This window comes from Anas platyrhynchos, chromosome 10 (genome assembly GCF_047663525.1).
Source record: "Anas platyrhynchos isolate ZD024472 breed Pekin duck chromosome 10, IASCAAS_PekinDuck_T2T, whole genome shotgun sequence".
Lineage (NCBI taxonomy): Eukaryota > Metazoa > Chordata > Aves > Anseriformes > Anatidae > Anas > Anas platyrhynchos.
In genome coordinates, this window is record NC_092596.1 from 21772180 (window position 1) to 21798560 (window position 26381).

The 26381-nt window shown below is 36.0% G+C and overlaps 1 protein-coding gene across 2 annotated transcripts in view; it reads right to left on the reverse strand.

Moving 5' to 3' along the window:
* Positions 1–8193: 8193 nt before the first annotated feature.
* KLHL4 (kelch like family member 4) overlaps positions 8194–26381 on the reverse strand; it is an 83115-nt gene continuing 64927 nt past the window's right edge. For both annotated transcript variants that reach the window (XM_005011477.6, XM_005011475.6), the window contains exons 4-11: positions 22486–22682; positions 19201–19413; positions 17966–18152; positions 14643–14867; positions 12578–12740; positions 9939–10151; positions 9211–9382; positions 8194–8564 (exon numbers count right to left, since the gene is read on the reverse strand). In XM_005011477.6, the coding sequence (XP_005011534.1) occupies positions 8505–8564; positions 9211–9382; positions 9939–10151; positions 12578–12740; positions 14643–14867; positions 17966–18152; positions 19201–19413; positions 22486–22682 (1430 nt within the window). In that variant the 3' untranslated portion in view covers positions 8194–8504. The remainder of the gene's footprint in view (positions 8565–9210; positions 9383–9938; positions 10152–12577; positions 12741–14642; positions 14868–17965; positions 18153–19200; positions 19414–22485; positions 22683–26381) is intronic.

Consider the following 26381-nt stretch of genomic DNA (forward strand, 5'->3'; position numbering starts at 1 on the left):
ATACAGTGAAAGAAACTAATGAGGTCTTTGATAATCAATTCTTATCAGAAATGTCTTGGGCAGAAAGTGTTTGTTCAATTATCATCAGTTGTTCGGTAGCTGTACACATAGGCTTTTTTCATCTAAAAGTGCTGATTTTATCTTTACAAAAGATGAAGTTACATTTGCGAGCCTAAAATTTACACTGTTTCTACTTGGACTGCTTTATTGACAACTGGTATTTTATCTTGCACATTTTAACATCTAAGTACTGTCACATAACTAATGAAGTAAATCTTTGGAAGGAAATTCAAAGGTAAGAAAGCCAGGCAATTTACGTGTAGATGTTTAGGGGATTTGAAGACAGGATATTTGTATGTAAGGAGTTGGTGAGAATAGAAGAGCAGATAATGGGTAGAATAGCCTGGCTGGGGAACATAGGGAAATAATGCTTCCAAATTTGGAATAAAATGGAAAATGTTCCTGGCTGTTGAAGAGAGGGAAGGCAAGACAGACTGTTAATGTAACCAGTGGCATATAAATATTGGCTCTATCTTTTATAAGTGACGAGTTGGAGGCTGAGCACTTCGGGAAGCTGAGGCATTGATCCATTTGTATTTTTGGATCTCCTTCCATTTTCACTGTTTGTATCCTCAGAAATCAAGAGCCTCAGCATGGGCTGGGTGGGGTGGGAATACTAAAACGGAAAAAGCAACTTTGCCATATAATACAGGTGTTCACAACAGAGTATCTATATATTTAGAGGTGGTTGTTTTTTGTTTGGTTTGTTTTGTTTTTGTTTTTTAACTTTCCTGGATATAGAACAGTCAAAATTCCCAGAATTATCTTGAGTTGACAGGACAAGTCAGTCAGTAAAGAATAGTTATCCCTTTGATTTAAGAATGGCAGAGTAAAGGGAAGCCTTTGAGTGGTTTTATACGTAGTGTTCCCCACCATATACAACTATATTTTTCTCATTTAATGATGTTGCTGTATTTAGAGCTATCTTGAGTACAACCATATGAAGCTGACTGTAAACTGGTTTCTCTTTTCTAAAATTTATATTCATAAGCTGTGTATTTTTGCAAGGTTTTACATTCATAACCTTTCTGAATTCCAGGAGTGATATAATTGAACTGTACATTAATTCTAGGTGATAGTGAGAAATAACTTGAATATATAAAAGCAAGTTTCAGCTGAATGGTTTTAAAGAGAGGTAAGATGAGACTGTTGGGGAATCATGGAAAAGTTGCATCCAATATCTGGGTGCAAACTCCTTGCTCACTGCTTTGAAGGAGAGAGAGGTTTGGGATACGCTGCATCATACCCCCCAGAAAGAGGTGTTAGGATTTCATCTGTTGTGAAATCACTGTTTTTTACATAAAGCACATTATATTCTCCAAATATTAAGATAGGGGAAAAGGTAGGAAAGGGAAGAAAATTATTGACATCCGTGGACTTGCATTGGTTTAGAAAACACCTCACTTTTAGAAAAGGCGGAACTATATATAGCCCAATTCAGGGCATCTTAAATATGTCTGTGGTTAGTCAGAGGAAGGCAGTGTGGGCTAACTGACTAGTTGATGTGGGCTAAGGGGCTCCTCATCGGTCTGTCTATGTCTGTCATTTGCTTTCCATGTGGAGCCTTTGCGACTGAACAAGCGGCATTCATGATCTGTGCTCAACAAGAGAAACAAACAAAAACTCAATAATTGTCTGAGTGTGCCTGAACCGGAGGACAGGCACAAAGCAACTGTTGCACCTGGAATGCTGATGAAAGCTGCTTTGCTGTAAATTTTTGACTTTGATTTCAGAATTTTTCTTGAAGAGGTCAGAAGCACGTGTGCGTCCCTGCACATGGTGACAGTGTGGAAACGGCAAACAGTCTCCCTAAAAGCTGTGGTGGGCTCTTGACATTGTGAGATAGGGAAGAGTTGATTTAAATGCGAAAGGTGGCTATTGCTGCCAGCCAGCGTCACGACCCTCAGCGAGACAGGCGCTCCGACAGCGATCGCATGGCGCCATCTTGTGATGGCGTGCGGAAGGCGGAAGGCCCGGGCTGCTAGGAGGGGCCGCGCTGCGGCAGGGTAGGGCCGAGCCTTCGCTGACTGGAAAAAGCTCTGGCAAGCAACGCAATTTCAAACCTGCAACGAGCATATCCTATGTAGAAAATAGGATATGAGCTTGTTGATAAAATCACGTGTTACTGCACAGATTGCAGGAATGCTGTTACAGTTCTGATGCATTTTGGTTGTAGGCTATTTCATCTTTGGATACTGCAATTCTAAGACGTGTAGCACTAATCATTTGAGACTTTTACCCAAGAAATGAAAAATGATCCTCTCTTTTTGTCTATGATATTTTTCTTCATATTTTCTGTGTTGCTTTTAGCATCACAAAATTTTTTCTGGGCAATATATTTGGCAGTACATCAGAGGGAAAAAGCAATATTTTTGTAACAATCTGTTTTGCAATAAAATATAGAGATGCTTATGATGGTTGAAAATGATGTGGCTAAAGGGGAGCAGTTTTATAAGTATTACAGAAAACTAGGACTAAAACCAGAAAATGCTTAAAGTTTCTCAGGCAGCTTCAAATACATAGTAACTGTAAACGGTAGGAAATCATGAAGTTCAGAGGAAAGGTATATTTCCAGAAGAAAAGAGAAAAGTTGTTTAGAGACCAAGGCCAGTGTTATTTTGATAATATACACATATGTCAGTCATATAATTGTTCAGAGGCATGTGTTCGTTTTCAAAGCAAGGAAAACAGAGGAGTTTTTTGAGATGACTTGCGTTAAAGTTAGATGGAGTTCTGTTGATTGTTGTGACTTTTACCAGTTGTTGTAATTTACTGGAAAATTCTCAATTTCTGATGTGAGATTTGTTCACAGAAAGGGACAGTCTCCTTTTCCCAGAAAATTGCTAGGTTCATCTGTGGAACAGAAGATAAAGCAATAACCTGGTAACAGAACATTCATCTGACAATTCAAAGGCACTCTGATTTATTACACCATGTAGGTGCCAAGGTTGCTTTTTTGTTTGTTTACTTTTCTGTATTTTTGTTGTTGTTGTTGTTTATGTCTACATCTAATGAGGAAGAAAATGTGAGTATTTTACACTGGGACTCATGCTTGAGTACACATTCTTTAACAGTTACGGCCATGTCCTTCAAAGGGTGGCTGTATGCAGCCTCCAACCCTTGTCAGCATTTCTGTCAACAGTCTCCAGGCTCTGCAGCCTGGCACCATCCAACTGACAGTCGTTCCCCCCCAAACACACACACACGCAGAGCAAAATGATTTAGCTTGGTTTAAACAGTAGAACTTTCCCAACCTTGACCATTTTTAATGGGTCTGAGAGACTGCTTCTCCAATGGATCAGAGAATGCTGCCTAAATTACAACCATCACTGAATGGTCAGCTGGGAAGAAAAAAAGTCATCATGTAATAGCCATGTGCACAAATAAGCATGTAGAAAGAGATAGTTAGCCTCGCCATCTTCCTTGATTCCCTTGGAGGAAATCAGCCTGCCCACTCCTTACAAGCATGCACAGTCAATTGTTTCCTTTCATGTTAAAGGATTTTTTTGTCATTCTTTAACCAATTCAGCATGTACTGTAGAAAAGATGGATTTGTAAGTTTCTCAAACAGGAAGGCAGAAAAAAGGAGATGGCAGCATGAGTAGTTGACTCGTAGCTCAAGTAAGCTTCAAAGTTCTGTGCGTCTTGCTGGATTAGTGAAGGTACTGTCTGGCTGAAAAACAGACCGGCTGACTGCTAACGTTGATGTTTGGATAACAGGGCCCAAATCTTTCCTTTAATGTATTTCTTCCTATGTGTCATCAGGGGAATCGTGTTGTTTGTTTGTTTGTTTGTTTTTCTATGCCAGTTATAAATAGCACAGCACTGCTAAGTAGTATAGTACTGCTTTCCTGCTCTATAGATTTATTATGAAGATGAATGTTTCAGTAATAGTTACATTACTGGAAGTAGTAGTATTACTAAAGTAATGTTACTAATTAGCTAACCAAGATAGATTGAGCAGACTCTCTTAGGTAAACAGAATTTTGGAAAACGTTCTCAGTGGCAGGTTTGAAAAAAATGCACAAACCTTCCTTTATGATGCCTACAATTACACTGCAGAATTCACCAAGAACAAATGTCCAGTAAATTAACAAAGGTAGGTTCATCAGTAACTGTAAATCACAGTGATGTTTAGTAATTAAGGAGGTGTCCATATGCCTGACTGTAATAAACCGAGAAGTTGTTTCAAGGAGGAAACTTTTATGTGCTAGCTGGTTCTTTACTTAAATATCTGATACTGGTTGATAGAGATAGTGAATGATAGTGGATAAGATGAACCTTCAGTCTTTCCCAGAACTGATTTAACATAAGAAATAGCATCCCTGTTTCCCATACATTGCAACGTATAAAATATGTTGCTGCTTCAGTTCATGTAGATATTATCACCTGGTCCAAGTAGCAAAAATGTGTTTTAAGGGCCAGGGTTTAAAAAACAAACAAGCAGTGATTGATGCAAAACAGGCAAATAATCATTCTACCAGTGAGAGTCAGAAGGCGCAGAGCTGGACAAGTTCTGAGGCTAGAGAGGGCTCCTTCCTGTGCCCTGCTGGCAAGCCAGCTGTGCCTGCAGCTGTCAGGGTGCCTAATAAGCAAAGATGCTACATAACTATTACACCTACTCACGGCTGGAGAAACAGAGGAAATATAAAGGGATGACACCGCTTCAGAGTATCTCTAATGTTCTCTCTCACCTAATAATGTCTAGATGTCACCAAATTCTCTCCAGTTTGTTTTTCTTCCATCTTCCTGTTAAGTTTCCAATTTCCTCTTGTTAATTGCTAGCTTCCTTTCACATGACTTTCCACTGCTGTACAAACACTATGGAAGAAAAGAACTAAAACTTTAGTACTAAAAACACTGAGGAACTACTTTCTCTAGAAAATTAATTTGTCCCATTTTATTGCTTGAATTCAGACTTTATTTTGACTTATTTTTTTTATATTTACCACTGAGGATTTTAAGGTCATGATGATCCTTGTCATCATTTAATACTAAAATAAATTGTTTTGAAAATAATTCAGGATGTGTGTTATATTGCCCTTATTCTATACAAGTTGAACGGAATTCTTCTATCAGCAGCTGCAAACATGATTGCAGGCCTGTGTGCAGCATGATTCCCAGTTGTATAGGTGCACATAAAAGTACTCATTATTAAAAAAAAAAAAAAAAAAGAGAGAGAGATTCTTTATTCCTTCAGCTTGCCATGGTGCCTTCACAACAAGCTTCTCAATATCTTCTCTTCAGACAATGCTTGAAACTTGAGTTTTCATTTAAGGAGAAGGAGATGCAGAATTGGTTCTCTGAATATGGTTTTTGACTCTGTTCTTCCCCAAGCTCATCACTTTGTTACATTTAAATTGCTCTGACTTTTCTGTTTCATACCTTTCCCATGTTTCCCTCTTTTCCCTCACCTGTATTTGTCTTTGAGTTGTTTCTAGAACGAGATAGTCTAATCACTTCTGTAACAAGGCTGTGGTAACTAGGATGCTTTCTAAATTTTAAATTTAAGACTATGTTCAAAAAAATAAATAAAAAATTAGTGAGATTATCTCATTATGTCACATGCCTACAGATATTAGCGTACTGTTTCAGTAGTTCTGGTTCATTGTAGGAATAGCTATTGAATTTATCAAACTGATAAATGTAGCTGTGTGCTACAAGCTAAATGAATGCTACATTTTTTTCTATTCCATTTTTTTTTCCAATATAGAAACCTATTTTTAAAATACAGACTGTCTCTAGAGACAGTCAAGATCTATAGAAAATGTAATTTTCTTCTAACACTCTTTTTGAGACATTATTAAACTATGGAAACGGCAGTATACTTAAAGAATAGTTTAAGGGGAATGTTTATGCCTAGTTTTTTTCCTACATGTCTCAGACCTTGTTTACTGATAATTTTTTTAATAAAATTTGCAGGCAAGCCATGCAATTCTCAGAGGTTGGCTCCATGAATTTGTGTTAAGATGCTCACCCACAGCTTCTTTTCTTCAATACTGACCACTTTGATGCTCAGGTCTTCATTTTCATTCCTTGCAATAGACTTCATTAGGTTTTTGGATATGTATTGATATTTTATGAACTACCTGAGGACTCATTCATGCTCTCTCTTACTTGGTATTTAGTGTCTTCTTGTACCCCAAACTTCAAATTACATGTGAAGACTTTATGAGAGACACCCATTTGTATTGCTAGTTTAACATACTCAACTTTGATGTGCCCATTGCACATGTTTTGACATATGTTGCACATTCTTTGTATAATTTGTGCTCCTTTTTGAAATTCTAAAATATCTAAAATATCTATCAGTACTTTCCAAACAAGGTAAGCATAAATGAGGTTACAGTGGATACTGGAAACAGTGATGTGTAACATCCACCTACGTTGTGCAAGTGTGTCACTACACAGAGTCACTGCCAGCCTACTTGTGTTTCCCTCAGAGTAGTGATTTTACTGGCAAATGAAAATCCCTTTCCCATCTGATGTGAATTCAGCAACTAGTAACCCACTAGCTATTTTAGGGCTTGTCTCCCACCTGTTTGTCTCCTTGGGTTGCTTTTGGAGGAGATTGGTAATGTTATGTCCATCCATCCCCCACCCACCTCACCCTCTGGGAATCAGTTACAAATTCAAAAAAGTCATGAACTACTCACAAGCTACCAATCATTTTGGTAGCTACTTTTGAATCAGAAACAAAAAAGTTGCCTCTAGCTCTTACCTTCCATCTAAGAAGATTTAAATTGTAATTTCTGTGTACCAGGTGCAGTAAGGAGACTTAAGAGAGCATCTTTTTTGCCTTTGGTCTAGAAAAAGACTTCTATGTTTTGTGTTCTTGAAAATGTAAAATGAAAAAAAGTGAAGTAGTTAAAATATAGTCTAAATTTTCTTAGCAGAGAAAGTTACGTTTATTTGGATGTAGCATGCTTTATATAAACATAATTCTAATTATTTTTTAAGTTAAAAATGTTTTTTTCTTTAAATAAATATGTATATGTTTTCCTTTTTAGAAGTGTTCAGTAGGATAAATACTATACACTTTTTAAAATACCATATTGCTGAATTCTGGAAAAAAAAAAAAAACATTCAGGAAATTTAGTCTACATCTACAGAGAATTTTCATTTCTGTCCTGTATTTTCCGATACTCACAAAATAATGACATAACGGACACTAAAGTAGATACTGTCCAAATAGTGTGATTTACAGCATAGAATGTTACATACATTCCTTTTCTAAAATACACTCTCAGCTTTTGAAATGACCAGAAAGAAAATTACAGTCAAAAAAATAAAATAAAAAAATCAAGATTTTCATTAAAAATTGGCACACAAAAAGGAAACCTCATGTATGTGGAATATTCCCTCATAATTTCAGATTAAACATAAGCATGTTTATATTAATGGTGTATACTGTTACACAGTGCACGTGTTTTTCTTACCATATTTCCACTGTACATTATAGAAAGCTGGTAATCTTCAGCTGAGGTCAAAGATTTTCATATCAATATGATATAAAAATTCAGTTTTGTGAGATATATTCAAGGAATGTAATTATATGATTTTTTAAAATGTAATGCATGGTGATTATTCCAAGAATAGCCAAATTAGTTTAACATAATACTAACAGATGGTTAGTGGGCAAAGACAAATCCATGAATAACCTGACATACTGTGATTGGAATTAAAATATCACATACAAATGCACGGTGAAAATGATTGTAATTATATTAGCATTGTGTTTTGATGAGAGTTCTTCCTGTTGGCACATGCTTAAGAAAACAAAGATACCTTAGGCCTACTAATTCTTACCTTGCACAATGCAATTGAATATCTGCTAAAAGGGGGTATTTTGTCATATTATTAGTTGAATAGCCAACATATTCTATGCTTCTCTTTGATTTATTATATAATTGTTTCAGTTAATTTAGTAATCTGATTTCTGAATATAGAAATGAAGTTTCTTCTGCAGAGAATATTCTGTTGCCAATGATATTTATGGACCAGTATTTCCTTCTGTGCAATTCTGTTGAAGGTGTTTCTCTTTTATTCATTTTCTTAAAATATAAAATCTCTTTTTATAAATGTTAACATTACTGCTAACATAGAAGAGAAAGTTTTATGAAATCTTAGACATCCATGTATCACTTTACTACTGCATTTTATAAATAACATAAATTTTTGTAACAAAACTCAACCATTTAAACATATTATTTAATTTTTAAGTATTAGGCATAAAAAATAGTTAACTTTTGCAAAATTCTCTGATTTTTGCAATGCAGGAAGACTCTGGTTCTGTACTTTAACAGCACAATGGCCCCAAATAAATATTCTCTATAATGGAGGGCTACAAGGATGTGTAGAGTCCTTCTGGAAATGTTTCTTCTCTTCCTGACTCAGTCTTCATGAAACTTCACTCAGGGTTTAGTTTCACAATATTGTAGTCATCAGGGCAGCTTCACAACAACAACACATGCTCCAGCCCTTCCAATATTGACAGGAACTTCCTTTAAAAAAATAAAATAAATAAACATTTTTAGTAGACTGTTATGGACAGGACTAGAAGAAATTACTTGTAGATTAAAAGGAAAACAATTTCTTTATTCAAGCTAATGTACTGCTAGAAAATTAGATTTAACTGGAACTGTGGAAACAATTTGAGGTTGTGGGAAAAAAAAAAAAAAAAAAAAAAAAAAAAAAAAAAAAAGCAGCTGCTGAGGGTTATTGGAGGGTAGGCTGGTGGTGTTTCTTTTAGCTGTTGTAAAAGACTTTCATATCCTTTGGCCCTACCTAGGTACAGAAGGATCTTGACAGTTCTAATGTTTTCTCTTAATCTCAATATCTCAATGGTGATGGTCATAAATAAGAAAACTTGGAAGTGTGTCCAGTAGAGGGCATTGCTGGCAAAGGCATTCCATCCTTTGTTACAAAATGATTTGTATAACCTGGTTTATTTACCCGTGTATTACTACCTCCATTGTTGTATCTGAAAACTTCTATACAGTTATTTAACAGGGGAGGCAAGTAATATGTTATACCTGCCAAACTATGGTATTACTGCATCCTAATATATGACATTTTTCACAAAACCAGTAATAATTTTGCAACATAATAATTTTTGCTTTGTCCATTATTCTTTCTATTTTTAATTACCTCTGTCCACTCATTATTTTGAGCATCATAGGACTCCACAGTATCCAGGTATGTGTGGCCATCGTAGCCCCCAACAGCATATAATCTGTCACCCAGAGGACAAATTCCAACTGCATCCCGAGGCACACTCAAGGGGGCCACTGTTGTCCAAGCATCTGTTTTAGGGTCATACCTAGAATGTTTTATGATCAAAATGAGAAAAATATATTGTAGAAATGTGTTATTATATTTCAGATTTATATAACTGATAAATAGTTTTCTCCTGTTTTGTTGTTTAGATTACACTATGAAATAGTGTAGAGAATTACGAGTAACTATTTTATTTAGCCACTAGAGGGATCTTCAAACTCACTAAACGTGCCCCTATTTTCACTTTATGGTTACAGACTACATTTCTATCAGATTAAACAATCACTGTTTTGAACGTAAATGAAGCCTGAGGGAATGATAGCACAGCAGCAGCTCAGTCAGCAAAGTTAATTTCAGTGTATTTTTTTTAAATTTCTCTGTAAAGATTTTTTCAAATAGAAGGGAGAGCAAGGAAGAATTCGCATCTGGGAGTTAATGGAAATCAATTCTTCTGCTCAAAATATTATTCTTAAAAGCATAATATGTTTTGCAAGCATAATAATAATAACAGTAAGCTCAAATTTTGAAGAGATTTCACTTGCTGTAATAAATTATTTATTTTACATTCCAGAAAGTATAAAATAAACACAAATGCTTACCTTTCTACACAGTCAGAAAGTCGAGAACAGTGGTTGGAAGCAGGTGCATCATGACCTCCTACAGCATATAAAAAGCCATTGTATGTTGCAACACCAACACCCCCTCTTCGCTTTGACATTGGAGCACATAGACTCCACTTGTTCGTGTGCGGATCAAAACATTCCATTGATTTTAAGCAGGAGCTCCCATCTCGTCCACCAACAGCATATAGTCTGGGACAATTATCCATGGGAAAATGAAAAATTTTGGTCATTTTAATAAAAATTACATTTGTAAACTTCATTCTGACTGCTTTAGTGTTCCCATAATTCCCACTATTTGCTCTCTGACCACTATGCTCTGGTAACTTTCTTTGCACAGTGAGTTTTGCATGCTGCATGAAAGAAGTCTTCTTCATTTTGCAATATAGTTTCAAGCAGTCACATTGGAAGATTAAAAAATGCATATCATATCAACTTATTTAACTGTTAAGCTATAGATGGAATTTAATAGAAAGGTGCTACATATATTTAAATATCAGGTTACAAAGTATTTGATATCTCAGTATGTCATTAGGCAATCTTCCTCTACTATAAATACATTTAAAAAAACAGTAATTTCATATATATCAAAAACATATGTCAAAATACATCAAATATATTTTCTTCAGTGCTTGTATTTAAGAAAATCTGTGGAACAGAATTTACCATACAGATATGTCCTTCTGTCTGTTTAGCATAAAGGCACTTGGCAAACAACTCGAGATTCAAGTCAGTTGTTGTTGAGACAACATATAAGAATAAATGGTGTAACTTCACCATTAAGAACAAGGTTGTAGCTTTTTGTGAAAGAATTTTACAAAGTCTGACTTTTTTATTAATTTTTATTTATTTTTGTTTCAAACTAGCTGGATGCCTCTAGACTGTGATATCACACATGCTGGATGTAATAGTAGATGTATTTAAATGTTGAATGTGCCAATAGCTTAGGTTGCTTTCACACCCTGGCTGTTACTTAATGCCATGAAATTGAGTTTGCTTAGTGCAACTAATTAGAGATCTAGGGAATACTTTAGCTTGTCCAGAGTATGTCACCCAAAACCAATCAGTTGAATTGTGCTTGAGTTGTGTGACTCTTGCTCCACTGACTGGGAGAAATTTTAGATTGTTCTGATATAGAATTTCAGCAAGAAAAATCTTGACTTTTACAGCAATACAAAATGTTTAGCCCTCTCTTCTAACATTTATGAATTGAACACAGACTTGAGTTTTGTTGTACAGTTTGTTGCTTGGCCCATAAAAAAAAATAAAAATTCAGAACTTGATTTATTTTTTTTTAACATCAGGCTCTTAGATGCTGTCTTCTTGTTTACACAGCTTTCACAGAGAGAGGAAATCACTAACTATATGAGTAGATTGGTTGGGATTTTTCGTTTCCCTTAAAGTACCCAGAAACATCTAAAAAATCTTTTTCCATTCTACAAGAAGATGAACAAATATTCCTTTATTGACTAATGCTTTTAGTAGACCATTTATTGGTCAGAAATGTTGCTCCACTGAAATTCTAAGTCTTTTCTGGTGGGATTGAATAGAAAAATATGGCATGACTTAAGGGAACAGGAAAAAGAGAAGCATTCTTCTCAGTTAGATCGCAGCAGTAGCGCTGAATGATGGACATTTGATCTCGGCTCATCCTGGTATGCCGGAGATTACATCACTAGACTAACAGACGTGATTTAAGCCGGGCTGGAGACAGCATGTATCAGGCTGATTGAGAACAGAGTCAGAATCGGGCTGGATTTCCTCTTTGACAAAGTGGTTTCCTGCATGTCCCTGTGGAAGGTACCAACAGGAGTTTCTGGTGAAGTTTATGCTGAGAACATTTCCTGAGATACAACAGGGACTTGAACAGACAGTTCTGCCTCTTAGAATTTTTAGGTAATGTTTAAAATCATGTTCTGTTTGAATGCAAAAATCCTGGCTTGTATGTGAAAATTTACATTTGCGAATATCTGCTTCCTAACATCTTTATTTCTACTCTTTCTCTCTCATAAGTCACCAGCATTCAAGAAGTGAACAGGAAAGATAGTGATAAGGTTTCAGAATAAGTGCAATTTTCTGCCTACATCTGTCTGTAATGTTCCCAGCCCCTACGAATCATCACTGCTAAGATTCTTCCTTCCCCAGAGTTCATTAAGAAGGAAGTTTGGCTCAAGTCATGCTTTCCAACATACCAAATGGGGGCCTCTTATCAGGCTTTAATATTTCCAGCACCAGCCTAATTTGCTGAAGAAGTTAAAGTTCTTTCAAATGATGCTTCCTTAGACATTTAAAAATGTAAAAGTAAATCTGGAATATTTTTTCAAGATAGTTTATCAATATCACCTATAAGTTATATTCCAGGAAAAATTCTGTTGTACATCTGTAATATACTCAAATTGTTGGAACTTGAAGTGGCTGAAATATGTTTATAACATGACTGAAAGTTTGAAAACAATTAACCACACAACAGAGAAAAAGCTTTTTCTTATTTTTGTGCATTATGTTTTCTCTTTGTTTTCTTGAGGTGTTTGATTAGTTTAAGAGTGAAAAGAAAACATAAGAAACTGGATTTCCAAGGCAGGAAGCAAAGAAAAAAACAGTTTTTCCTGTTGACATACTTGCTATTTAACGCTGCAACCCCTACAGTGCTTCTGGGCGTTGACATGCTAGCAACGTAATTCCATTGCCGTGCTTGAGGGTCCCATCTTTCTACAGTATTAAGGTAACTCCATCCATCATGGCCACCAACAGCATACATTGGTCCTTCAAGCATTGCTACTCCTTAAAAGATAGAATTAGGAATGGATTACATTATCTAATAATTACACTGATCAATAAAGTATTAACTCCATACTTTAATTCCCTGTATACAGATAAGCAATTTCAGCTAGTATTAAACTATCTAAAAGCAGCCTTGTCATTTAGCAGAATAAATAAGTATAAACAAAATACTTTATATACAGTATTTTTCAGAATAAGCATTATCTTTTGCCTGAAGATCAGAAGAAAGTTGTTTCAGTTCTGATGTTCTCAGAATTTTCTCTCTTCCAATTCTGTTGACCTTGTTCTGAATGGAGTTTGAGCCCCTACATGAGAAATAATGCTATTCTATCAAAGAAAAACAAAGATTGAGCCAGGCAATGAAAAAAAAAAAAAAAAAAAAAAGATGTCCAACATAACTACATATCCCTTACTCTGATCTGAAGCTCTGTAATCCTGTCAGCATGAAGCCCGTGCGGGTGGGTAGCTGGCTGGCCTTACAGGCTACAGTACCATAACATTTTAATGCCTCTAAGTGGAACTCACTTTGGGATAAGAGTAGGCTTGTATTTGTTGGCCTTGAGGGACAAGAGAGTGAGCTTGGCTCTCTCTGCAAAGCTGTCTGTGGACATATCCTGTGTTACTGCCCGTTTCTCAGCAAGAAGGGGTTTGGTGCCTTTCCTTTGCTAAGCTGCTGCTTTTGCTGTCGTTTCCTTACTTTGTTAGGTAAGGCAAAATGTTTGAATCTGTCTGCTTAAAAGTTGTCTGAATACAATTTTTCAGCCTTAAGTATACATGGCCTGATTTTTTCTTTTTTTTTCAAATGTGCTACTCTCCACAAAATCACACTGAAACCAATAAACGCAAGGCAGCTTTGCAAATTGAACTGATAAATAGAAGACTATCTTTGGGCACTCATTTTACTGCTGCAACCTACTTGTTGGGTAGAATTATGCTCCTGCAGCTGGTAATTATAAAGACTACAGTCTGTTTTGTCTTTTTTTTTTTTCCATTTACTACTTACTCCTATTTGTTTTTATTAGACAGACCTATTGGAAAGAACTCAACACTATAATTTATCCCCTAAGTGGTGGAGAAGGTACTATAGGCCACAAACTAAGGTTTATCAAATAACTGGATCAGTCTTCTTGTGTTATTCATTAAAATAAAAATATTCTATGTCATTTGAACTTACTATAACGATTTTGAGCCAATACCTTTTTCTATTAATGTAAATGAAGCCGACCTTTCTCATAAGATTTGTGCAAATAAATCATTCAGAAATTGTCATATTCCCTCCCATAGTCTCCTTAATGTTAAACTTGTCCTTATTTTTCATTGTTCCAGCAATGCACTTGACATTTCATATACTTTATTCACTGTGAATAATATTAAGGATTACTGGGCAATGAAGACCCATAACTACCAAGCTATGGAAGAGCTCTTTAAAACTCTTGAAATTACAACATTAAAATTAGTGAAGTTGCACTTAATTCCTTACAGCAATATTTTCTTCAATGTGAGTAGTTATCTGATCTGATTTTCAGAGATGTTAGGTACCCATGGGCTTAATTTAGTCATAATTTTCTAAAACTATAAATCAGGCTGTTACTGTATTGCAAGCAGATACCTTCACCACTGAATGAGAAGAGTCAATTATTTTCACCATTTGGAATTTTCTAAAAACAAAATTAACTCTGGAAGTCCAGTGCAAGTTGGGTAAACACTTGCATATGTCACTGTCATAAAATTATGTCACTGTCATAAAATTATGGTAAAGGGCAACTCTGTCTTTGAAAAATAGCTTCTACACATGTTGCTGCATGTTACTGAATGCTTTGAAAGTTATGTCAGCAACATTTTTGTAAATTAAAATCACTTGTATGTGATCAAAAGTATTTACAAAGAAGCAGCACCTCTTACCTAAGCCATGTCTGTGTGTTGACATAGGAGGCATTATAGTCCAAACTTTGGTGATAGGGTTGAAACATTCAACAATATTAGAAGTTTTCAGACCATCTCTTCCTCCCACAATATAGAGCTTGTTGTCAATTACTGCAACTCCGAACTGTAATCGTCTACCATTCATGGTTCCAATTTGTATCCAACTATTAGTCCTAAGGTCATATTTTTCAATTGTAGTTGTGCCTGTTGAAGACAGAAGTATTGTACAATGTAAGACAGCCATGAACTGATCAGTATCCAGTAGTCAGTAGCTGGTCCATCTCAAAATATTATTCAGCTTCAGAAGATTGAAATTCTGTGTGCGGACTCTTACTGCATCTTTTACTGAGAACGTCAATTACAAAGTGTGAACCTAGTGAGAAAGCTGCATTAATTCCATGCTTATATGATTGTCAAACATATGGGAATAAACCAGGGGCAAGAAGAGGCAGAATTACATGCCAGCTCATTTTTTAACACTGGAAATTTGAAGATAAGTTAAATCTGTTAGTCATTTGAATACCATGAGGATAGTTGGTTTTTGTTTGTTTGTTTTAATTCTTTATGAGTATGGTACCTCACAACTATATACTCTTTAGGCATGCCTGTGCTTAAACCATTAGTGCTATCAAAAACTAAATGTATCCATGAATCTGTCTGTCTTAGGCAGGCATCTTCATGGATAGCTTGGATGTTTTCCTTTTCACAATGGAGACAGGCAGAAGGCTGACTTCTGTGTGAGTAAGCACTTGTTTCCTACAGGTAGCTTCCCTGAGGTTCACCTTTGCAGCAGCTGTGCAATAAATGCTTGTCTGCTGTAATACAGAAGCTGTATTTTCAATTCTTCCAGGTCACTGAACTTTTAGTAATGTTTTTACTGCAACTAGTCATAAGGCCCTAACTCCCTGCCGTTTAATACTGACACTTTTACATGTGCTGGCTCCTGTCAGTCACTCTGCAGTTGTAATTGGTCCTGTGAGAGCTGATTTAGCACAACGAGGAGATGGCTGAGCAACGACTAAGGTAGGAAGAGGCAATTACCAGTTGCACACACAGTACACACTGGAGCTCAGCTTCAGTTCAGCTGAAGGCAACCAGATGAGAAAAACAGAGATGATTTCCTGCCTGTTCCTTGACTGGGATTTGAGACTAGAGAAGTAGTATTTTGAGAATTACAATAGGCGGTTTGTGGATAAATAGTTTCTAACAGCAAAACAACCATGCAGTAATGCAGAGAAGAAAGGTAACGTTTGCTTTAGAGAAGTTTTCACAAGTAGAACCTGGTACAGGTCACCTGCTACATTCAACAAGCTTAGTGAAATAAGAGCTTATCTCAATATCTTTTTTTTTCCCCCCTCTATATGCCTTTCCAAATGCATAGACTGGAAAAAAACTACCACATCTACCAGCAATAAATTAAAAAAAAAAAAATCTACTTTTTCCCTCTTCTGTCTTCTTTCATTCTGCACAAGTGAATTTCTTTTACTTTTTTTTTTTTTTCCCTCCATTTTGGTAGTATGTTTGCTCTTCTTTGCTTTGATTCTCTCATTTATTTTATGCTAATATATGAGTGCCCCAAAGTTCTCAGCTTCAAAAGAAATCAAAGAAATAGCTTACATAAGTTTTTTTTTTTTTTTTTTTTAAAAAAAAGGCAGGAAAAATACATTAAGGTGTACAGTGTGTTCATACCCTGTAGGCTGCAATTTTTACAGAGGTTTGAAAGTAGGTTTTGAAAGGTAATGTGGTTTAGGCATGTTCACATTTTTCAAAATACTAGCCCAAGAGTGGTTCTTTGATCTTCTCTTGATCATTTGAAGTTGAGGTTTGACTTCATATACCACCTGAGATAAGCACAAAGCCAAACTTGGCACTCTCAGAGAGTTCTTCTTTTCTTAATCACAGAAGGCACAGTATTGCCAGAGGTGGTAGTTACTCCCTTCTCAGAGATGATCTTCTAGTGCTTCGTAGTCTCTTAGGTGCTGTTTCCTTTATCTTGCAATCCAGCACAGGCTCAAGGTATGAGTTAGAGATATAGAGGACAGCAGGGAGGAGAGGAAGTGCTGTTCTTAACCATCAAAAGGCAAAAGTTCAAACAACTGGCTTTATTCCAAGGTAATAAATAAAAGAGGCACAGGAAGTAGAGATGTTGACTGAAATAGCCCTTTCTTTGTATAACCTTTACTGTGAAGACCTATTAGAAAATTTTATTCTTATTTCTAAGAATAGTGTAGTTTAAAGATAACCTTGAGTTCTTGGTTGATTTATATATTTCATAACAAAAAAAAAAAATCAGTAGTGCTAATTAAACTACACTAGTTGCTATGGCTTAACTTCATTTTGGTGAATTTTCATAAGAATTAATGTTTTCTCTTCATGTTGTGATGGTGATGAATGTGTATTTTGTATTTAATTTAATTGCATGGGATAGTAAGGTAGCACTGCAAGATGTCTTATATAGGAAACATTAGTCATCAGCAACTTTTTCCAAACCGTGAAATGGATTAGCTTCTTTGTGAGTCTATTAATAGTAAACTCACACAGCTAAAAGTAATACTGTTCAGCAAGTTGCTAGACTTTAAACTAATTACAGTTCTTTGGCACGAAGCAGTGGATTCCTATGGAAAATAATTTAATATACTTCATAGTAAATAGAATAGTGTCATTTGTAAAGTTGTAAACTGGTTGCAGTTGTGAAAATCAAATCATAAAAAATTGAATACATTTATAACATTTAACTTTCAACTACAAACTTGAAGAAAATTCTATACACAGTCCTGAAAAAAAGATGCACATATTTTGCACTTGTGAAAAAGTGCAAATGTTTTCTATTTAAATTTTGCTTTAACATATTGATAACTCTAGTTTAGAGCTGCTAAATATTCAGTAATGCTTCTTGGTTTTACTTTTCCCTAAAAATTTTTTCCAGCCTTCTAACTTTTGTTAAAAAATGGAGCACACTAGAATAACATTAAATATTTCTTCAAATATTTTGAATGTTATTTTTTTCTTCTGATTTGTAAAGCCAAACTGCATGCAAAAATTCTTAGAAAACTCTGAATTTTAAAATCACCATTCAAATCAAACTTCTTTAGTCTGAACTTCAAGCTGTACGTATATCATTTAGAAACATGATTCCTGCAAGGAAGAACGTCTAAAATGCAAGGTTGTTTTCTATATTTTTTTCCTCTTTTTCATCCTTAAATTGCTGTTTTCCTAATAGAAATCTTTCAAAGATTGTTTTATATTCCCCTTGTGTCTGTAATACAATTAATTAACACAATTAAACAAATATCCAAACTTACCTTTAGTGGCATCCATACCTCCTACAGCATAAAGTGCACCCACTGTAGACTTTCTAGGCTTAGTTCGAGGGCTCTGCATCATGGACCGTCTTTCTGGTAGAAGGTGGTATTTCATAGCCTCCATAAGAAGTTTCTGACACTCTAGGTCGTCTGCAAACATTGGACTATTTTCTAGATCGGCTAGTAACTAAGAAATGAGAAGTGATGATCTTATGTATATCTAAATCATTACAAGTTGTATGTACTTTATCAATTAAAACATTTGTACCTACAGACACTCATTTTCAGTTCACTTCACCCAAGCTTTGCTGTAAATTCTGCTTTAATGCCAGTAAAAAAGCATAAAGATAGTAACTAACTAAATGTTTAAATGTGAGCCTTTTGCTTTTTTTTTTTTCCAAAAACATTCTTCTGACTTTTAGAAATTACTTCTGACTTTTAGAAAAGTTTAAAATTGCAAATGGAAACTGCTCCCTATGAATGTAAATGTCCTTTTGATGTGAGTGCAAGCAAACCTAATGATAGACATCCCTCATAATATTGGAATATATTAAACAAGGTGTACGTTTAAGAATAAATATATATGGTATTTTGATGCTTAACCCAAAGTTTATTACTTGCAGCTTCACTCATCAATAAAATAAAGGTAGATTCCTGACAGTGTTGTTCCTACTCCTGTTTTTCTGATGAGATAGTCCTCTGTGACACAGATCCAACAGTGTCAGCTTGCTATAAAACAGTATGTCCATCTCTGCCACTTTTTTGATGAACTATCTCTTTCAGTCTGAAAGGACAAGTAATGCCAATGCTCAGCAATAATCTAGAGCCCATTGTTTTTGTTTACTTTTTGCAGTAATAAGAGATAAATATTGTGTCTTATCAGTCCTGCAGTTTGGTAAGTCTAAATAAATGTCTTTACATGATAACAAATTGCTATGTTATTAGAGGACAAAATGCTCCCCAGGAAAGAAACACTCTCCTTTGGAGATACCATTAGACTGCTATGTTTATAAAGGTAGTTGTGAGCCCAATAATTACATTTCTATTGTGCAACTTCTTTTCATCTCTCTTCACAAATAATAAACATACCTATAGAGTTAACGAAATAATTATAATTATTTAAAAAGAAGCCCAAACCAGCACTTTTGTACAGATTTTTTTTTCTGTCTAACTGATGCTTGAGGCAAGTGTTTCAGTTGTTAGTTAAATCCCCTGTTAGCCCCTCACTTCCATACCTGAGGTGGAAGTAGAGGCAGCCTAATATAAGAAAGAAGCATTCCTAGGTCTCGTTGTCGATTTTGCAAATCATGCCTCACCCACATCATTAGCGCCTGGAATATGGCTTCTTCATCAGGAACATTGATGTCATCGCTAGACAGGAGCTTTGCAATCTCATTAGCAGGGAGTAAAAGAAATTCCTGGTTTTTAATAACTTCTGTGAAGTGTTCCTGAAAAGAAAAAAACAATAGGCTTCAGTACAGTCATGATTTTCACACCTTGAACTAACTTTTCCTTACATAGTGTTAAGGCTTTGCATATACTGTATTTCTGTATATTTATACTGTATTTTTTTGCACTAGGGTGTAGGGAAATGTAATACATATTCTAATTATCATTGAATTCCCTTCCATCATTTAAGGGGAAATTTTGTTTTTTCTTTTCTACCTTCCTGTTGTAGAACTGAAGAAAAATGATCCTTGTTACCACTACCATGCTGCATCTGTCAGGCTTCTTGTCAGTATATCCCATCAGGTTTTGCTACTGGCAGTTTTGTCCATTAATGTGATCTTAATACTTTAGCTTAATAGCAACACAATTTGAAGGTACATGATATATCTTAAGAATGGTAAGTGGGCTTTCAAATTAACTATTTTGTATAGCTTTTGTTACAATCAGGTTTCCAAGTTTGGAATTATTTTCAAACCTTGCAGTTCTTTTCTGACAGGCTGTTCCAGGTGTTGACTATATGTCTACATTGTCTACAGCAGAAAATTTAGGGAAATTAAACTTGCTTTTCTAACAATTTTTACAGCAATTTAACAAATTTTATGGCAATTGAAAATTGGACAAGTCCTGAGAAAGGGATCTCAGTCTCTAGTCTTTTGGTGAGAAAAAATGCCAAATCCAGAAATAGACATTAATATAAATAAAAGCATTATTATTCTTAAAAAAAAATTACATTGTACGGTCCAGTAAAGCAATATTAGAATTGATACTGAAATATAGTTTCAGTCATCATAATTCAGTATGAAGTATGCTTGCAGAGAACTGCATCTTGGAATTTATGTATATATTTGAAATATTAATTTCCATCTAGGTACCTGGAAGACATGTATCTTATTTGGAAACCACACTGAAGTAGGGCAGATGAAGAAATTTTAGTAACTGATATTTGTATTATTTATTTTCGGTAGTCTCAGCTTTCTGTAATTCTTCTCAAGAGAATTAAGAATGCACATATAGAAGTATCAGTGATGAAAGGGTATGTTGACTTTATTCTGTTATGCACATCCTGCTTTAATATATTGTGACATTCAGAGAATAAGAACAGGAAGGCCAGTTCACATTTAGTTACAAATATAGCACAAGATGTTTATCAGAACAAGCTCTATCTGCATGAAAAGATCCTAGGCAGGAAACTGTTAATACTTTCCATCAATGGCTGAAGTAATTGAAAGGGAAGGCTTCCATTGTGCTTGTTTTCATTGAATGGATGTGGTGTTTATAGCTGATTGTCTTCTGAAAATGTTTAAATGTTACCAGTTCATTGGGATGGTCTCTATATTTACACTCTGTCTTTATAGTCTTTCCCCAAAGGTACACATTTTGAGGTGGTTGAAGTTGGCATGAATCAAACCAGAATGTTTCCTTTATCCTCTTCCACAACACCTTGTATGTGTGCATTGTTACAATCTCTTGTTTTCAAGAGTCTTTTGAGAATCAGTTCAGGGGGTTAAAAGAATTTTTTCTTTAAGCTTATTTCAAGGAGGTGCAGATTTTCCTCTTCTGTGTTAGTAGCTGAAAACATGGTAGGTGGTTTTATGACAATGCCAGGTCCTCTTTCATTGCAGCATCCTCAATCTGTGCTGAACACAAGATGCAGGAAGTGGTTCTAGAAGTGGGAATGCTCCCAGCTGTTTTCATGAAGACTGTGTAAAGCCTTTACGCACAGTACTAATACATTAGATAGTGTTCTTAAAGACCCAACTGTCATTTCTTTAACACACAGACTTAAAAAATAGTAAAAGTCGAATTTCTGGGGAAGACTGAAGGTTTCAAATAATAATACAAAAAAAAAAAAAAAATTGAAAAAGGTCCTCTCATTATCTGACATTAATAACTGTATGATTTTATCTCATTTTTGCGGAAATCTGTGGATTTAAAGTGGTTAAAGTTGATAGCCACATGGCTGGGACTGGTGGAACAAAAGAGGCAGCAGAGAGGAGAAGTTCCTGGTTTGGGCTCAGAGCTTATAATGGTATGGAGCAGCAAGGACAATGCTATTATGTAAAGGCTGAGTGAACCTCTATCTTAAATGCCCTTTTTTCAAACTTTCAAATATAAAAGGAATCTAGATAGCTGCTAAACAAACCATTCATTAGTATGACAGGAAGGAGCACAACTGGTGCCCTCATTCTGCACATGCCACTCTCACTTACTTCAGCATGTGGAAGCGCACAATCTCTTGCTGGAATGCTCTCAGCATTACGAAGCCTCTAAACTGGTTTTGACATACTACGCTAATATTTCAAGCATAAATCTGCCATGTGTCTCCTAACGAGTAGTTCTTTTTTTATCTATTTAGCTGTAACAGTTGCTATTCTTTTTATGTTTAAAGATGCTATAGCACATCTTGTTGCCCTGAATATTTATCCCTTGATTTGGTTTCACAGCAAGCTATCTTGCTTCTCTGTTTCCCAAGCTCTGAATATTCATTTCTTGCTTTGAGCCAGAGGAGATTATGCTCCAGTCAGGGATGTGCTTCTTTTTAGCGTTCCAGATCTTTCCCACGCATTCTTTATTTTGTCATTTTTTGTATACCTCACCTTGAAATCAGCTTTAGATTTTTCTTTGTATTGAATTAAAAACATATAAATGCACCATTGCTGTTTTCCTTTTGACATTATCCATACTAAGGCATGTTTTTTTTTGCATGGGAAGAAATACATGCAAATCATACTGCAAATTTAAGTTCAATAAGTATGGCAAAATTCTGAAACAGGAAACAGAACTGAACATTCGGTTTCCTCAATGTGCCCTTCTCTCCTTCCAATAATTCTGTAGTAGTCACAGTTCTTAAATTTCCCTTTGGAGGCTGAGGTGAGCAGAGATGTCCTCAGGTCAGGGACTGTGCAGAGTCGACCCTGCCAGAGCAGGAGGAGCACAGCCACTGTATCACTCTTGGAGAGCACAGCATCCCCAACTCCCTCTGCTTCACCAAAGCCCATATATTTTCCAGGAGAGTACTCATGCTCTCTGTTAACATTATAGTCGTAAAGCAGTGAGGTTATTTATCTTACCATAGTGTATGTGTGTGCCACCTTCAAGAGCTCTGTGCAGCCCTGTGCATCTCCAAAAGAGCGAATCCCCAGGCAGTTGGAAGGATGAAGCTGTTTCATGAGGAAATTGCAGCATACCTCAATGACCTGGGATAGCTGGAGAAGACAAGCTGCAGCTAGCAAACTTTCTATAGTGTCTTCTTTTAACTCTAGAATACCTGTGCAATTTACATGTAGGGAAAAAATACAAGTTTTCAGTCATTTTCTTTGTAACTTTATTTACTTGCAAGCTTCCTGGTTTCTATTTTTTCTATTTTTTCTGCTTCTCTGAAAAAAAATATTTGAAAAGTGCCCTGTGATTCACAGACTTATTTTCCATTTTTTACTGAAGGAATCTTTAAACTTGTCTTAACAGACTTAAAGAATTTAGTGAATTTTGAATACAGTGATTGGAGCATTTTTAACAGTGTTAGATCTGATTTTACATGAAAAAACATTGAAACAAAGACAAAGATGTGATTAGAGAAAAACTTTTCCCAAAATTCACATATAAATTAATGAAAAATATACTATAAGTTTTAACTGCACATAAGAAGAAGTTTTAACTGCACATAAGACTGGCCTCCAGTTGGAGGCCAGTCACTAGTGGCGTCCCCCAGGGCTCGGTGCTGGGGCCGGTCCTCTTCAACATCTTCATCAATGATCTGGATGACGGCACTGAGTGCACCCTCAGTAAGTTTGCAGATGACACCAAGCTAGGTGCGTGTGTCGATCTGCTCGAGGGTAGGAAGGCTCTGCAGGAGGATCTGGATAGGCTGCACCGATGGGCTGAGGTCAACTGTATGAAGTTCAACAAGGCCAAGTGCCGGGTCCTGCACCTGGGGCGCAATAACCCCAAGCAGAACTACAGGCTGGGAGAGGAATGGTTGGAGAGCTGCCAGGCAGAGAAGGACCTGGGAGTGATGGTGGACAGTCGGCTGAATATGAGCCAGCAGTGTGCTCAGGTGGCCAAGAAGGCCAACGGCATCCTGGCTTGTATCAGAAACACTGTGACCAGCAGGGCTAGGGGGGTGATCGTCCCCCTGTACTCGGCTCTGGTGAGGCCGCACCTCGAGTACTGTGTTCAGTTTTGGGCCCCTCGCTACAAGAAGGACATCGAGGTGCTTGAGCGGGTCCAAAGAAGGGCGACGAAGCTGGTGAGGGGCCTGGAGAGCAAGTCCTATGAGGAGCGGCTGAAGGAGCTGGGCTTGTTCAGCCTAGAGAAGAGGAGGCTCAGGGGTGACCTTATTGCTCTGTATAAGTACATTAAAGGAGGCTGTAGAGAGGTGGGGGTTGGCCTGTTCTCCCATGTGCCTGGTGACAGGACGAGGGGGAATGGGCTAAAGTTACGCCAGGGGAGTTTTAGGTTAGATGTTAGGAAGAATTTCTTTACTGAAAGGGTTGTTAGGCACTGGAACGGGCTGCCCAGGGAGGTGGTGGAGTCACCATCCCTGGAAGTCTTCAAAAGACGTTTAGATGTAGAGCTTAGGGATATGGTTTAGTGGGGACTGTTAGTGTTAGGTTAGAGGTTGGACTCGATGATCTTGAGGTCTCTTCCAACCTAGAAATTCTGTGATTCTGTGATTCTGAAGAACTTTATTATCAATAGTTATAGCTAGGAAATGCCAACAGTAAGTTCATGTGGGAAACCTGATTTTTTCTGTCATATATTGTACATTAAAATTTTAATGAGATGATTATATGATGTGAGAATTTTGTTATGTTCATAGATTGGAAGTTGTTCATTTAAAAAGATCTTATATTCTTGATGCTTGGTGGATACTTTAATTCCCTAATTGATACACAGCATTAAAAACCTACTCTGAAAAAAAATGAACTGACTTTTAATGACTTTTTTTATAAATCTTTTTTTTTTCCCAAAATCGTTCTATCATTCTAATTGCCTCAGAAGCATTAATTTCTCTTCCAGCTTTCTCTGTGAAGGGATGATACACACCATCTCCGTTTAACAGATGGAGAAGGATGGTAAAGAGAGATTATATTCAAAATTAACATCAGAGTAGAACTACAAGAGGTTTCTTGTCCAAAGTTCTGTTCTGATTTACTCCAGTAGAATATGTAAAAAATTCTGAAAGTTATAGCTCTCATCTCCTCTGAAAGTCACATTTATATTTCATTATCTTGAAAGAAAGTAGCCTTCAGTGTAGAAATGTAGCTTGGTTAATATTACTTGAAAATCTATGACACAGGCAGTAGGAAAGTTCAGTTTTCCATAGCAGTTTTAACACAGTCCCATCTCTTCCTGATGCCCCTTGCTTTGGAGCTTGAATAATACATTCTAATTTCTGCAAGAAATGAGAAAGGTCTGGCATGGTGCCAAAGCAAGCAATGTTTGCATTTGGTTTTCATTATACCAAACAGTGTGATTACTGAACGAGAGCATAAAGATAAAACATTACATGTTCTTGTAAATAAAGGTTGCAATATAATGTACTTGTATGAAAGAGGGAATCCTCATTTCATGAGCAAATTTACAGTATTTCATAGATTTTATAGACTGGCATTTGTTTTTGTAGCAAATTTGCTTTTGTTCTTGTATATATTTTTGTTTGTTTGTTTTTTACTTAAGTAAACTGAAAGAGTTGAAATTTAATCGAGTAGGATGATTTCTAGATATATGTAGATAATAAGCATCCCACCTCTCAGCTTTCTTGTGCTTCTACTAATCTATTTCCTTGGGTAATACATGCTAATTCAATGCTATAACATCATGGTTTTATGCAAGTTGTACAGAATTCCCTCCTGCCTGTGTTTATCCCCTTGTTTGTACGTACAAACACATAAAGGGCCTATTCTGTGTATAGAAACTTCTGTTTCCAATCTGGGTTGCAGATGGCTTATCTTTCTTGAGATTTGTCTCGTTACACGAGTCAAGATTTATAAACTCCCTGACCTAGCAAGTGAAGTCTTCTATTTTTAACATTCATGCTAATACCCCTATAGCACATATAATGGGGTCTTTGTTAGAATTTAAACATTATTATTATAATTATTCTAACTCCTTTTAAATTATTATACAAATACTGATATATGGGTGCCATCCCTGGCAATGGCAAGGGGTTGAAACCAGATGATCTTTAAAGGTCCCTTCCAACCCAAACCATCCTATGATTCAACAAAATACCTATAGTATGTCTTCCAACCTCCCTGTCTTCATATGGAAATTGTGTTATTCCATTCAAAATTTATATAATAACACAGTGTTTTTGATCTACAGCATTTTTCCCTGTTCACTATAGAGTATGAAAGGAATTTCATGGTTCTCTGACTTCATCTTTTTGGTTATGTGGCTCAACAATTTGGATCCAGCAATATTGGGATAAATGTTGAAAAATGGGAAAAGAAAGCAAGGAATGTATATATACACAGTATTCTGGTACTTTAAAATAAAATATTTGAATTTCATTAGGGTACAATCTCAATAATTTTTCAAGAGAAGATAAGTAAATATATTTAGAATATGGTGGCACTTTCTTATGGCAAAAGTCGTTCTACTCATCATTGATACCATAATCCTGTTTTCTTCTAATTGTTCCTGCTCAAGAACCTTGAGTGAGCCAAATAGGTGACAACCAGGCAGGCCATTTCTATAGCTACCCATGACATGGAAGTTCATACCTCCCTTCCTTGTGTCACCGTATGGGGTGAGCAACAGGCAAAATATGTTCTTCTCTCATAAAAATTCCTAAAATAATTTATATCTAGTTAGAGAAAGATGATACCCTACACGCATTTATCACATCTTTTTTTATCTTCTAGAACATGTTATTTTAGCTTCATGTATTCGTACTTATCTTCCTTCAAAACACGGATTATTTTAGTAAAACAGTAATATTTATTCATCTTCTGTAGAGAAA